The sequence below is a fragment of the Tupaia chinensis genome, unplaced genomic scaffold (assembly GCF_000334495.1).
Source record: "Tupaia chinensis unplaced genomic scaffold, TupChi_1.0 Scaffold000688_1, whole genome shotgun sequence".
In the NCBI taxonomy this organism is placed as follows: Eukaryota; Metazoa; Chordata; class Mammalia; order Scandentia; family Tupaiidae; genus Tupaia; species Tupaia belangeri.
The window spans coordinates 6,180,792-6,195,550 of NW_006160211.1; the positions used below are offsets into that span (position 1 = coordinate 6,180,792).

Below are 14,759 nucleotides of genomic sequence, written 5' to 3' on the forward strand. Positions count from 1 at the left end.
ACATTCTGTGAGAGTCCTAGCAAATTAATTGAACCCTAGGATTGGGTCATGGGAACCCCGATTTACAGCTAGTCAGCTAGAAACACAAGTATAATAAATCAACCTGGAGCTTGCCATTGGCATCAGAAGTGGGAGACAGTCTTGTGGGATTGATCCCTCAACCTATGGGGTCTGACATTATGTCCAAGTAGATAGTCTCAGACTTGAATTGGAGTAGAAGACACCTAGCTGGTGTCCACTGTAGAAGTGATTGACACATCCAATGTTAGATGTGAATTATCAGAGTATAATAGGAGAAATGGAGTTTATTTTTTTTCATGCCTGTGTTTCTAAAATTGAGTTACTGTTTTAAATTTGGTTGTCTTTTTATTATTTGTTTGTAGGAATTCTATTTCAGGTAAAAGTGTTTGACCACATATGTGTATTTTTTTTTTAAGAGAGATTTTTGTTATAGGGCTTGTGCACTTGCAAGAGAGAGACACACACACAGAAAGCGAGAAATCACCCCCCAGGCACGGTGGGATGGCCCCTCTGCAATCCATTTTCCTCTCAGGATTTTGGGCACCCATGCACACGGGCCCACCATGAGTTTTAAGCCACCAGGTCTGGGACTTGAACCATGATTGATTGACTACATGGGAGTCCAGCAGTATAACCATATGCCCTCTGCTGGTCCCAGGTGTATTTTTTTTTAATTGCCAGAGAGCATGTGAGCTCATCAGTGACAGAGACAGGGGTGGAAAAAGAACCTTCCAAGGGGATGTGGTCACACCACAATCCCTTTTCCTCCATTTCTCCATTCTATCAGGGTTTTTGGCATCCAATCACAGATGTCCATTGTTTCCAAGCCAGCAGAACTGATAAGTGAACGGTGGGTGGCCATATGAGATCCAGCTCCCTTAACCACTAGGCTACTGGGCTGGCCAGTATGTGCACTTTGAATATATTCTCTCACGTTCTTTCTCTTTTTAAAATAAATGTTTAATTTTTAGATAGTTATAGATTCACAGAAAAACGAAGATAATAAAGTTGTCACATGTTCCACCCCTGTTTCCTCTCTTTACATTAGTATAGTACATTTGTCACAATTATTGAAGCCATACTGTTACATTAACTGAAGTCTATACTTTATTCAGATTTCCTCACACCCACTGGCCTTTCTCTGTTTCTGGATCTCATTAAAGATACTGCATTACATCTAGTAGTCATGTTACCTGAGGCTTCTTCTCAGACATCTTATTTTTGATGGCCTTGGTAGTATTCAAGAGTACTGGCCAACTATTTTGTAGACTGCCCCTCATTCAGAATTTGTCTTTATTTTTTTCCTCATGATTAGACAGGAGTTACAGGTTTTGAAGAAGAAGAACACAGGGGTAAAGGACCTTTCTTATCACATCAAAAGTACATATTATCAGGCCAGGAGGTGGTGCAGTGATTTCTTAACTGGACCCACATGGGAAAGATCTTGGGTTTACCTCCTAGGACCTCCCTGAGCATGCCAGGCACTCATGCCCATGATTCAGGCTGGCACTGGGAATGAATCACAGCATGTCTACCCTGTTGAGACTCTCTCAAAAAGTAAATGAATAAACTTTTTAAAAGAAAGAGTACATGCTATCAATATGGCTTATCAATGTTAGCCTTATTCTTGAACACCTGGCTAAAGTAGTGTTTGTCAGTTTTTTCCACCCTAAAATGACTACTTTTCCTCCTTCCCATACTGTACTATTTGGAAGGGAGTCAAGAAAAAACCCTGCCCTTAGGGAGTGGGAAATTATACCATATTTCATTGAAGGAAATGTATCTATGTAAACATTTTGAATTCTTCTGTATAGGAGATTTGTTTTTTTCTACCCACTATTTAGTCAATCATTTATTTATATTAGTATGGATTCTTGGGTATGTATCTTATACTTTGGCTATACTCCCATACTGCTTTATTTTGTTGATTAAGTTGGCCTGTTTTGGCCACTGGCAACTCCTTAAATTTGTTTCTCTGTCACTTTGACATATTCTCATCACCGTGGGGTTTTTGTTTTCTGTTTCTGTTTGTTTCAGCACTAACTTATTTTCTAATACTACAAGATGCTCCAAGTCCATATTGTATTTTTCCTGCCCCAGTACTAGAATCAGCCATTCTTCAAAGAGTCCCTTTTAGAAACTAAGATGGGGCACTGAGTGTACCTCTTGCTACAGGGGGATTCCCAGCTGACAGAATAAAGAAGTAAACTTGACTATACTAATGTATATGTGCATGTGTTCATGTCTATAAATACTGATGTTTGTAAACATCTGTGTCAATATTAGGCTAATCATAAGTTTATGCTGAGGTCTTTAATTTGATTCTATTACTGCATGGATCATTCTATCCTTTTCCCTTTGTTTGTCTGTGACCTGGCACTCTAATAGTGGGAAAGCTGATTCTCTTGGTTGCTTCTTTCTCTCCTCTCCTCTCCTCTCCTCTCCTCTCCTCTCCTCTCCTCTCCTCTCTTCTCCTCTTCATGTGTGTGCACGTGCCCATGTGCTTGCTCACTAGAGAGTGACACAGAAACAGAAAGAGGAGAGGGGAGAGCTCTCCTCTTTGGGGAATGATCATGATGAAACCTTTCTTCGTCTTTCCCTCCTTTTGGGATTTTGGGCATGCACATATGGTGTGTTTCTAAAGCCAATGGGTTTAGGACTCAAACCACACAACCCATCCCATGGTGCCTTAATTACCAGGCCATAGAGCCAGCCCTTTTCATTTTTTAATAACATCATTTGTGAGTTGATGGTTTTAAATGTGCCATAGGGTGGGCACTACCACACCCTAGGTGGTTTTAAGTCTGATGAAGTTCAGTGTACCAGTTTTTTTCCTTATATCTTTGGTGCTTGTTTTCGTCTCTAAGAAATCTTTCACTAACACAGGTCATGAAGTTATTCTGTTCAGAAACTTGATAGTTTTAGCTCTTATGTTTAGGCGTGATCCGTCTTGGATTAGTTATGGTGTCCTCAATATTTTCTCATCTTTTTAACACATTCTCCGGAACATATAAATGAAACTGCTTGCATGGATGTTTGTCAGTAGAGTTTCCTTTGCAAACTTACAGGTGGTTTTCTGATTTAAACTATAATGCTTGATTGCATTAAGAAATATAAAACAGTATAACATATGGGAAGAACATCATTAAACATGGCATGTTTAATCTATTTAACAATGAGGATGAGATCGGCAGCCTTGGGGAGAACAATTTCAGTGAATGATAGTGGCAGCAGCCGTACTTCAGTGAAGTAAAGCTTCATTGCGAATTACTGAAACATAGAGTATAATCAAAGAATCAGACTTTTGGTGATGAAAAGGACTATGAAGATAAATGGCTTGTACAAGATCCTATGAGTAATTAAGTAGTGAAGCTAGGCTTCAAACCCAAGTCAATCTTTCTGGTTGGAAATATAACTTATTTCAACCTCAATTTGAGAATGGAATGAGTATAGGCTTTGAGGTCAAATATATATGGTTTAGAATCACCATTTTACATAGTAAATTTTCTGCATCTCTGTTTCCTTGCCCACCTTTATGGGATTACTGTAAGGATTATATGAGATAATTCCAGTTCTGCTTTCTATCAAAATACTGACAAGGAAAATTACTGGCTCCCTCTGATAAGATCAAGTTCAAGGAGCTGTAGAGAGAATGATGCCTAGTTTATAGGATATCAAGATATCAAGAAAACAAAATTCTGGGGGCAGTTGGGTGTTTCAAACTGATGTTTATGGAATGATAGATATGGCTTGGGGTAGGAGGCAATGAGAGAATAAATTGGGAAAGAAATTGGTCTTCACTTCTTCCTGCCATTTGTTTGATATAAACTGTGCCTGATTTTATTTAAGAACAACTATAGGAGATACAAAAATTAATATAAAAATAGATGTTTGAGGGTTGCCTTTGTGATATTCATTATTAAAAGATGTTAAGACTGGGACCAGCAGATGCCTGGACTCCCGTGTAGTTGACCATGGTTCAAGTCCTGGACCTGGTGGCTTAAAACTCATGCTGGGCACGTGTGCATGTGTGCCCAAAATCCCAAGAAGGGAATGGAGGAGAGGAGAAGGGATTGTGGCATGGCCATCCCCCCAGGGAGTGATTTCTTGCTTTCTGCCTCTCTCTCTGTCTCTCTGGTGAGTGTATGCACCCAATAGCAAAAATTTCTCTGAAAAAGAACTAATAAATAAATGAATAACTAAAGTAAAAGATGATAAGACCATGGGTTTAGCAGGTAGCATAGTGGTTTAAGGTATTGTACTCCCACATGACCAACTTACGGCATGGCCATCCCACCTGGGTGGGTGATGTTTCACTTTTCCTCTCACAAACTGTCTTTCTCTGGGAAGCACACACACACCCTATGGCAAAAGCCTTAAAAAAAAATGCTGAGACCCAAGGAAATAGAGAATGTACTTTCATAAAAATGTAGAAGAAATGAAGTGTTTAGATAATATCAACATTACAGAAAGTAGGATTGAAGGGAAAGATAGGGGTATGAGGATGTACTAACATTTTTGTCTAATTACAGATTTTTATATATGTATTAGTAATTTTTAAAAAGAATTATTTATTTAATTTCATTTATTCATTAATTTATTTTATTTTGACCAGAGAAAGACACGGGGGGGAGGGGGGAGTGAGAAAGCAAGCCACCAGGTCTGGGATTTGAACTGTGGTTGGCCATGTGGGAGTGTCCAAGGCTTTACCCACCACACTACCTGCTGGCCCCTGTATTAGTAGTTTTTTAAAAGTGAGAAGCAAAAAGTGGGACAAACTGAATTTTCAAATGAAGATGATAGAAAAAGTTCCTAACATGTCAATAAGCACAGTAATATAAATGTCAGTAAACTCACCAGTCAGAAGATAGTTTTTAAAAACTCAGATATATGCTGTTTATAAGAAATAATCCCAAAGCACAAGAACATCAAGGATGGGGATGGTATACCCTTTAGTTAATAGATAGCTGATGTGTTGTTAGGGATGAAGATGGTTATGATACAATGATAGAAGGTTCAATTCACTAAGCTAGAGCAACTAGAAATATGTGTGCATCTAATAAAATAGCATCACAATATATGAAGCAAAAATGTATAGAACTACAAAAAATTGACAAAGGTACCACTGTTGTGAGAGATTCAACACATCTTTGTCATTACTGATAGGATAAACAGACAAAAAATTAGCAAAATATATAGAAAGTTGGGAACAAAAATTTTTGACCTAGCGAGCATCCAACAATCAGAATACATATTTTTCCCAGCACACACAGAACAGTTACAAATGTATTCTGGGCTATGAAGAAATGTCAACAAACTTGAAAGAATAGATATTTCATTAAGTTAGAAATTAGGAGCACATAGGGCCAACAGGTGCCATAGTGGTTAAGGACACTGGACTCCCACAGTGCCGACCACAGTTCAAGCCCCAGACCTGGTGGCTTGCTTTCTCACTTTCTCTCTCTCTCTCCTCTCTTACTCTGATTCTCCCTCACTCTGTCCCTCTCTGGTCAAATTAAAAATAAATAAGTAAATAAAAAAAATAAAATAAGTAAAGTTAAATAAAAAGAAAAGAAATTGGGGGCAGAAAAATAAAATTCCCTTGTGGTCCAGCCAGTGGTATGGTGGTTATGGAGACTGGATTCCACTTAGCCAACTACACCGTTCGCGTCCCAGACCTGGTGGCTTGAAAAGCACACTAATTGGCACTGCACTCCCACATGGCCAACTATGGTTTGAGTCCAAGACCTGGCAGCTTGTTTTCTCTAGCTCTCTCTCTTTCTCTCTCCCTCTCGTGAACATGCCCTATAGCAAATTAAAGTAATAATAATAATGATAAAATTAAATAATTCTTTTTTAAAAAGAATTATTTTATTTAACTTTATTTATTTATTTACTTATTTTAATTTGACCAGAGAGGGACAGAGCGAAAGAGAGAGGAAAAGTGAGAAAGCAAGCCACTTCCTGTTTGGTCAGCCATGTGGGAGTCCAGTGCCCTTAACCACTACACCACCTCCTGACCCCAAATTAAATAATTCTAAAAAAGAAAAGAAAATAGAAAAGAGAAGAAAAGAAAAGAAAGTATACCAACCTGTGTGTGTGCCCAAAATCCTGGGAAGAGAATGGAGGAGAAGGGATTGCGGTGTGGCCATCCATCCTGGGGGGGGGGTGCTTTCACACTTTCCCTCTCTGTCTCTCTCTAGCTACGATACACACCCTCTAGCAAATTTAAAAGAAAAAAAAGAAAAGAAAAGAACACATTTTCTGTTAGATAACTCTTGAATTTAAGAAGAAATTATGATGAAATTTTTAAATACTTAAAATTGATCAAACAATGCAGATCAAACCTCAGAGGGTGCAGTAAAAGGAATGCTCGGAGAGCAATAACAAGCCTTAAATGCTTACATTAAAAAAGAAGGAAGTCTCCAAAATAATGTGTTCTTATGATATTAGAACTATAACAAAGAAGTAAACTCAAAGAAAAATAGGAAAAGATAATAATAAAAGGGATAGAAAGCATGAACTAGAAAGCAGATACAATAAGAAAATTAACAAAATTAAAATTACTCTTTTTTTTCTAAAAACCATATTGATTACTTTTTTTCCCATAAAATCTACATGGGATTTATTTTAATAGTAAAGTAGTATTTTACTTCCCAAAACCTTTAATGATGTTAGATGCTCTAGAAGGAAGCTGCATAATTACCCTATGATTAGGTGTTTTCTAGAGTGAGAAGCACAAAGATGATCTAATTCGTTAGATCTGGTGAAACCCAAGGAAACCTAGAAATAAAGAGATCTTTATAATTTTTCCATCTTCAGTGTCTTGTGTTCCTTTACATTTTAGGCTTATCTCTAAAGCTTACCACTTAGAATCTGCTCCTGCAGGTCTAGAGGAGATATGTCTACTTATCTAGAGCTGGCCTGCACAGTTCTGATTTCCTTATTGAAGATCTACTTTTAAGATATGTAGGATGGGCTCATTCAGTAAAAGTATCTATTCTGCAAATAGAGGCTTTATTCTTTCAACTGCAATGGGATAATCATATTTCAGTACAAAATAATCTCATTAGTCACTATAGAAAAATGCATATATATGATCAGGCAGAGAGCTTTCAGATGTATAGTGTCATCCCTTTTATTACAGTAAAATGGAAAAATTCCTGGCTAAGAGATGATGCTGGTTTTTAGTCTTGGTCATACCACCTATTAGATATTTATCTTTGGGCAAATCACTTAATGGTAGCTCTGAACCTTAGTTTCCTCATAGATAAACCATGGGAATGATTTTATTCACATATTACCCAATAGAATTGCATTAAGAATGAAATGGAAGTAATACATGTAACTATTCTGATTAAGAATGAAATGGAAGTAATACATGTAACACAATTCTTAAAACTGCTGTTGTTACTATTTTTAGTAGGGAAAAAGGAGGAGAAGCAATTGTGGCGTGGCCATCCCCCCTGGGGGAGAGGGGGGGGTGATTTCTCACTTTCTGTCTCTCTGTCTCTCTCTGTCTGTCTGGTGAGCTCACACGCCCTATAGCAAAAACCTTTAAAAAAAAAAAAAAGAAAGGAAAAAAGAAGTGTTTTCGAACAGTGATTGTCTGGGAATCATTTTTTCTTTTAACAAATTTGTAAACCTTGCTAGTAGTTTCAACAAACAACATAGAAATAGGAGGAAATCGAGTGGTTGAACTTGTGGAACAAAAGGATTATTAGATTTCTATGGAGTTTCATTTATCTATGCTATTTTAAGTTCCTCCTGGTTAAACTAAGTAATGAAATTGGCAGGGATAACACAGTTGATTTAATTGAGATTTTTACCATCAGAAAGATAAATTTTTCCCAATTAATGAAGCTTTCTTAGGTTTATAAGTACAAGCCTGCAAAATTATTGTCCTTTTCATAAACTTTTAGCTGTACAATTTAAAAAAAATAATTGTTTATTTTTATTCATTCATTAATTTATTTAAATTTGACCAGAGAGAGAAAGAGAATGTGAGAAAGCAAGCCACCAGGTGCAGGACTCGAACCGTGGTCAGCCATGTGGGAGTGTCCAGCATCTTAATCACCACGCCATCTGCTGGTCCCCATTAGCTGTACAATGTTTATGAGACATTCTAATTTAAAATAATGATGACCTAAAATCAAGATGGTATCTCAGTATTGAATATTAATGAATCAGCAGTTATTTTGTTTGTAGAAATCCTGAAATAAAAAAGGGGCTATTGGAAAAAGGTCACAATGCCATGTAAAAATATATGTAAAGATCTGTTATTATGGGGATCAGCAGATGGCATAATGTTTATGTCAGTAGACTCCCACATAGTCGACTGTGGTTCCAATTTAGGACACGGTGGCTTAAAATTCACTCCAGGTGAGGGACCAGCAGGCAGCATGGTGGTTAAGGCACTGGACACTCCCACATGGCCAACCATGGTTTGAGTACCAGACCTGGTGGCTTGCTTTCTTACTTTCTGTGTGTCTCTCTCTGGTCAAGTTAAAACAAATGAATGAATAAATAAAATCAAATTATTCTTTAAAACACACACACACACAGAAACCTCACTCCAGGTGCACATGCATCATACCCAAGGTCTCGAGAGGAGAATGGAACAGAAGGATTGCAGTGTGGCCATCCCTCCTGGCGGGTGATTTCTCATTTTCTGTCTCTCTGTCTCTCCAGTGAGCACACATACCCTATAGCAAAAATCTCTCTCAGAAAAAATATTTAATTATGTATTTTAGGGTAAATGAATATGTATATGTGAAAGGAAGAATGCCACAAATAAATTGGTGACTTTTTTATGTGGCAGTGAAATTATGCCAAGATCATATTTATAATATTTAATTCAAGTGCATGTACGTTGAGTTATATTTACATAGCTAGTGACACTGTGAATTTTTTTAGAGAATTACTTAATTTTATTTATTATTATTATCATTTTCTAATTTTCTTTTTTTGAAAGAAAGATATTTTTGCAGTAAGGCATGTGCGCTTGCCAGAGAGACCAAGGAGACAGAAAGCAAGCAGTCACCTCCTGGAGAGTGGCCATGCTGCAATCCCTTCTCCTCCATTCTCCTCTCAGGATCTTGAGCATGCATGCACACACGCCTGGTGTGAGGTTTAAGCCAACGGGCCCGAGACTTGAACCATGGTCGACTATATGGGAGTCCAGTGATGTAACCATTATGCCATCTGCTGGTCTCGTTTTCCAGTTTTCTACAGGGCATATGCATTTACCAGAGGAGACAAGGGAAGAAAGAGAGAGAGGGAGAGAGAGAGTTAGAGAAAGAGAGAGGGGAAGGGAAAAAGCACACCGTCAGGTCTAGGACTCAAACTGCAATCAGCCATGTGGGAGTCTAGGGCCTTAACCACTGTGCCATCAGCTGGCCTCAGACACTGTAAATTAATACAGTCCTTCTGGAAAGAAATTTGGCAGTTCACGCCAAAAGCCATAAAAACTTCAGAGTCTTTTTGACCCCAAAATGCCATACCTGATGCTTTATCCTAAAATCATATGCCTAAAGATGTTCACCAGTTTCCTGACAATGAAAAACTAGAAACAATTTATGTGTCAACAATAGGGGGATGGTTTAGTAAAGGCCCTAATGTATTTGATGGCCTATTCTGTATTCACTAAAAATAACAACTGTGAAAGTCAAATAGCAACACAGAAAAATGCTTATGACATAGTGTTAAATGAGAAGCATAATAATGTTTGTTCACTATTGAAAAAAACTGAATTGGAACATACCAAAATTATAATAGCCACCTTAAGATGAAGATAGAGAAGACTTTTTTCTTTTAAATTATGTCATAGTAAGATGCTGTTACTTTACAAAAGTATTAAATTATTGTCACATCTTGAGAAATATCATTCTGGCCTTGCAAAGTTTAGACATTTTTATGGGTATTTAGAAGCTTGGAGATTATAAAATCTCAGTGAGATTATATAGTTTAGAAAGTAGGGCAACTTGTTCCTCTACTACAGTTGCTATGGCCATTTTTTATTTTTAGAGATTTTTGCTATAGGGCGTGTGTGCTCGCTGGAGATACAGAGACAGAAAGAAGAAAGTAAGAAATCACCTCCCACCCTGGGGGGATTTGGCCACACCGCAGTCTCTTCTCCTCCATTCTCCTCTCTGGATTTTTGGTACATACGTACATGCTCCTGGCATGAGTTTTAAGCTGCCAGGTCAGGGACTCAAACTCCAGTCAACCATGTGGGAGTCCAGCAATGTAACCTTTACATCATCTGAGGTTTCCCTGCTATGGCCATTTTTAAAAAGTTTATTTATTTCTTCTATGAGCAAGAGTAATAGAGAATGAGAGCGACCGAGAGATAGGCATCCTCCAACAGGCTCTTGACGCTTAGTTTTCCATGTGGGTGTGGTGTTCCATAGAGCATCACGTTTTACTGCTGAAGCACCATCCATCCTCTGACTTTCAGTTCTCTAAAAGGGTATTACTAAAATGGTAAAGAGTGGTAGATAGACTACTTCACTCCTTATTTGAATCCACATTTCGCTGACTTCAGTGTTAGGCTGTTTTTAGAACACCAGTCTGGCTCGCAAAGCGATCATCCCTTTGTGCTTATGCCTACACAATCCTGAAGCAATTATCAGTGTATACCATGGAAAGCACACTAATTTATATTATTTACCAGTGACTCATAATTAGTTAACAGCAGAAGTGAATCATGACAACAGATATTCTTTTCTCTCTATTAGGTGGTCATTGGACACAAACATGCCTTGTTTCCCGAACCCTATCCTAGGGTACTGATGCAGACGGGAGGGTTGCCCATGGTCTGCCAAAGTTCTTTATTGTTTTCTCAAGTGCCTCCTACTATTTTTGTTCCAAGAAATGTGTGATGTATCTTATTTGTAATAGCATCTAATTATAGGGAAGAGCTTTAAGAAACTTCTTTATAATTCCTTTATACCTGAGGGATATACTTGGAAGAAGTAGAAGATAATGTGTCTATTTCACAATAATGATAAAATCCCTCGACAGGGGAGAGAGCAGGGCTAACAGTAGCCCCGAGCTTCTATTTAGGGTAGCCAGGCCTGCCATGAAGCTGAAGAAGAAAACTGGAATATAAGAAATTTATTGAATATAGCAGAAAATTTATGCCTACAAAAAAACAGGAGGTAAGGGGAAAAGAAGTAAAGGTAGCACAGACTTGCAAAATTTACTTTTATTAACGCCAGGGGCATGGCAATGAGAATACTTGTTCTCTAAAATGATAGTCCTGAGCTGTACAGCATGGCTGCCACCAGCCTCATGTAACTACTGAGCACCTGAAATGTAACTAGTGTGACTGAGGGTCTGAATTTAAAATTTGCTTTTTAAATAATGTAAATTTTAACGTAAAACTGGTACTATACTTGATTCAGCTATTGGAAGTTCTTAACGGTGTTAGGAACTACTAGGGTATGTGAATCTATTTTATTTTTTCTCTTCTTTTCCTTTCTTTTCTTTCCTGAGAGACAGAGAAAGCACATGCACCTTCACAGGGTCTTCACGCCACAGTCCTCGCTAGTTCTGCAGATAGCCAGGATCATGGTGTACCCAGAGTACTGAGGCAGAACCGGGATGCAAGCTCAGAACCTTCCCACATGATCTCCAGCCTGTGCTATGGTGGCTGGGTAGAATCTACTTTTTCACCTGTAGATGTTCTAATTACAGGGAAGTGTTTCCAATGACAATCTAAAACCCAAATTAGGGTCTGCTACACTAGATCCTAAGACTTGGGTATAAAAAAAATACAGTAAAATATCCATTTTATGCATTTCTGTATTGAAATAATAGTGTGGATATATTGAGTCGAACTATTTCATTTTGCCTATTTCAGTTTGCTTTTCTTTAAGAGGATTTTTGCTATAGGGCATGTGCACTCGCCAGAGAGAGAGAGACACAGAAATTGGGAAATCACCTCCCAGGGAGAATGGCCAAGCCACAGTCCCTTCTCTTCCATTCTCCCCTCAGGATTTTGGGCACACATGGGCACGTGCCTGGCATGAGTTTGAAGCTGCCAGGTCTGGGACTCAAACTGTGGTTGACCATGTGGGAGTCCAGCAATGTAACCATTCCGGCATCTACTGGTCCCTCTATTTACTTTTTAATATAATTATAAACTATGAATTGCAAGACCAGCAGATGGTGTGCGTGGGTGCCCAAGATCCCGAAAGGAGAATGGGGAAGAAGGGATTGTGGTGTGGCCACACCCCCTGGGGGGTGATTTCTCGCTTTCTGTCTCTCTGTCTCTGTCTTTCTGGTGAATGCACGCACCCTATAGCAAAAAGCTCTCCCCAAAAAATGCACGTGCAAACCTGGTGCTGATGCTGTGTCTAAATCAGAATAATAAGGCGTTTCTGATTCTATGAAGCTACATAACTGCTCCATTTTTTTACAAAGCAGAAACAAAAACACTGATGGCTGGTAGTGCTACATAAAGGCAGTGATACTGGGACCAGCAGTTAGCGTAATGGCTATGTCGCTGGACTCCCACGTAGTCCACCGTGGTTCGAGTCCCAGACCCGGTGGCTTAAAACTCACGCCGGGCGTGTGTGTGTGTGAGTGCCCAAGATCCCAAGAGGAGAATGGAGGAGAAGGGATTGTGGTGTGGCCATCCCCCCTGGGGGGTGATTTCTCACTTTTCCTCTCTGCACGTGCAAACCTGGTGCTGATGCTGTGTCTAAATCAGAATAATAAGGCGTTTCTGATTCTATGAAGCTACATAACTGCTCCATTTTTTTGCAAAGCAGAAACAAAAACACTGATGGCTGGTAGTGCTACATAAAGGCAGTGATACTCTCTTACTCTGAAGGGATAGGTAGTAGTGAATTTATCAGAGGGAAGGAAGAGAGGGAGGGAGGGAAGAAGGAAGGAAGGAAGGAAAAAAGGCAGCCAGACAGCCAAGAAAATTCCATTTTCAAAATTGTTTTTGACCAGCTCCTTTTTAAGTCAAAGGTTTCTCTTGTCTGCCTTTCCAGGAGAAGCCCAAACTCCAAGACATAGAAACCCCACTGTAATTTGGACTCAGTCTTTTTTTTTTTTTTTTTTTTTGTCAGAGAGTGCCACACATTCCAGAGAGAGTACACCCCTCCAACAGTGCCTGGTCCACAATCCCTATTTCCTTCATTCCTCCATCCTGGCAAAATTCTAGGCCTGTGTGTTGCCACTGGGGTTAGGATTTGAACCACAGTTGCTATGTGGGACCCAGCTCAGTACTTACCCACTGTACTACAGGACCAGGCTTCCAGCTTCTTTTTTCAGCGTGATTTCCTAGTAGTCACTTTCCTATTAGCCATGTTCTAACCATGTTGAACTCTGTTTATGAATAAGTTGAATAAGTCAAATTTTCATTTCCCACATCTTTCTTTCTTTCTTTCCTTTCTCTCTCTCTCTCTCTCTCTCTCTCTCTTTTTTTTTCTTTTTCAGTTTTTGTTTTAGGGCGTGTGAGTTTGACAGAGAGACACAGAGCGACAGAACCCCCCAGGGGGGATGGCCATGCTGCAGTCCTTTCTCCTCCATTCTCCTCTCGGGATCTTGGGCATGCACACACATGCGCCCGGCGTGAGTTTAAGCCACCAGGTCTGGGACTTGAACTGTGGTTGACTACATGGGAGTCCGCCAACATAGCCATTACACTAACTGCTGGTCCCTTTCTTTCCTTTTTTTTTTTAAGAGAGAGTTTTGCTATAGGGTGCGCGTGCTTACTGGAGACACACAGAGAGACAGAGACAGAAAGTGAGAAATCCCCTGGGGGAGATGGCCACACTGTATTCCCTTCTCCTTCATTTTCTTGGGATCTTGGGTATGTACACACGCACACGCCCAGTGTGATTTTCAAGCCGCTGGTACTCGAATCATGGTTGAGTACGTGGGAGTCCAGCAATGTAACCATTATACCATCTACTGGTCCCTCCCTCCAACTTATCATGTTCCTTTTACTTGAAGTCATTCCTCACTCTTGTTGCCTTATATAATCATATTTTTTTTTCAATAACGAACCCAAATAATACCTTTTTTGGGTAAGTCTTCTACGAAGAATCAACATTTACTTTTTCTGTGTTTACAAAATATATTGTGCTTTTATTACCATGTTTCAGAGATCTAAATTAGCCTGCTGGACTTCAGACCCATTCAAAACAAAACAAAACAAAACAGAAAACTGTTTACCTTGGGTGTGTTTGCCCAGGATCCTGACCAGCTGGGAGGCTGGCAGGGGTGGGTGGGAGTCATGGTATGAAACCCTGTTAAGAGTGTTTGTATATATAGAGAGAGATAGAGAGAGAGAAATTCATCAAGCTATATACTTAAGATTTGTGCATTTTACTATATGTCTGTTATATTTCAATAAAAAAATTTGACAATAAGTGATAATTTTATATCATTTTAAACATTGTCTTATTGTTGAACACGGTAACAAAAAATTTCAGAGGAAACCAGTAGGTGGTGTGGAGGTCAAGGTGCTAGATCCCACATGGAGAATCATGCTGAGCACATATGCGTGCATACCTAAAATCCCAAGAGGAAAATGGAGAAGAAGGGCTTGCAATGTGGCCATCCCCCCTGGGTGGGGGGGTGATTTCTCACTTTTCCTCTCACTGTCTCTCTCTCTCTGTCTAGCAAGTGCATGTGCCCTATGGCAAAAACTAAAAAAAAAAAAAAAAAAAAAATTTTCAGAAAAAAAACAAAAAATTAGCTGTGGCCCCTTTTTG

At 39.1% G+C, this 14,759-nt stretch overlaps 1 protein-coding gene across 1 annotated transcript in view; it reads left to right on the top strand.

Moving 5' to 3' along the window:
• The window catches only part of LOC102485967 (RNA-binding protein 48-like), a 19,170-nt gene that overhangs the window by 2,047 nt on the left and 2,364 nt on the right, over nucleotides 1-14,759 (top strand). The window contains exons 2-3 of the mRNA XM_006160589.2: nucleotides 384-397; nucleotides 1,337-1,401. Of these exons, the coding sequence (XP_006160651.1) occupies nucleotides 384-397; nucleotides 1,337-1,401 (79 nt within the window). The remainder of the gene's footprint in view (nucleotides 1-383; nucleotides 398-1,336; nucleotides 1,402-14,759) is intronic.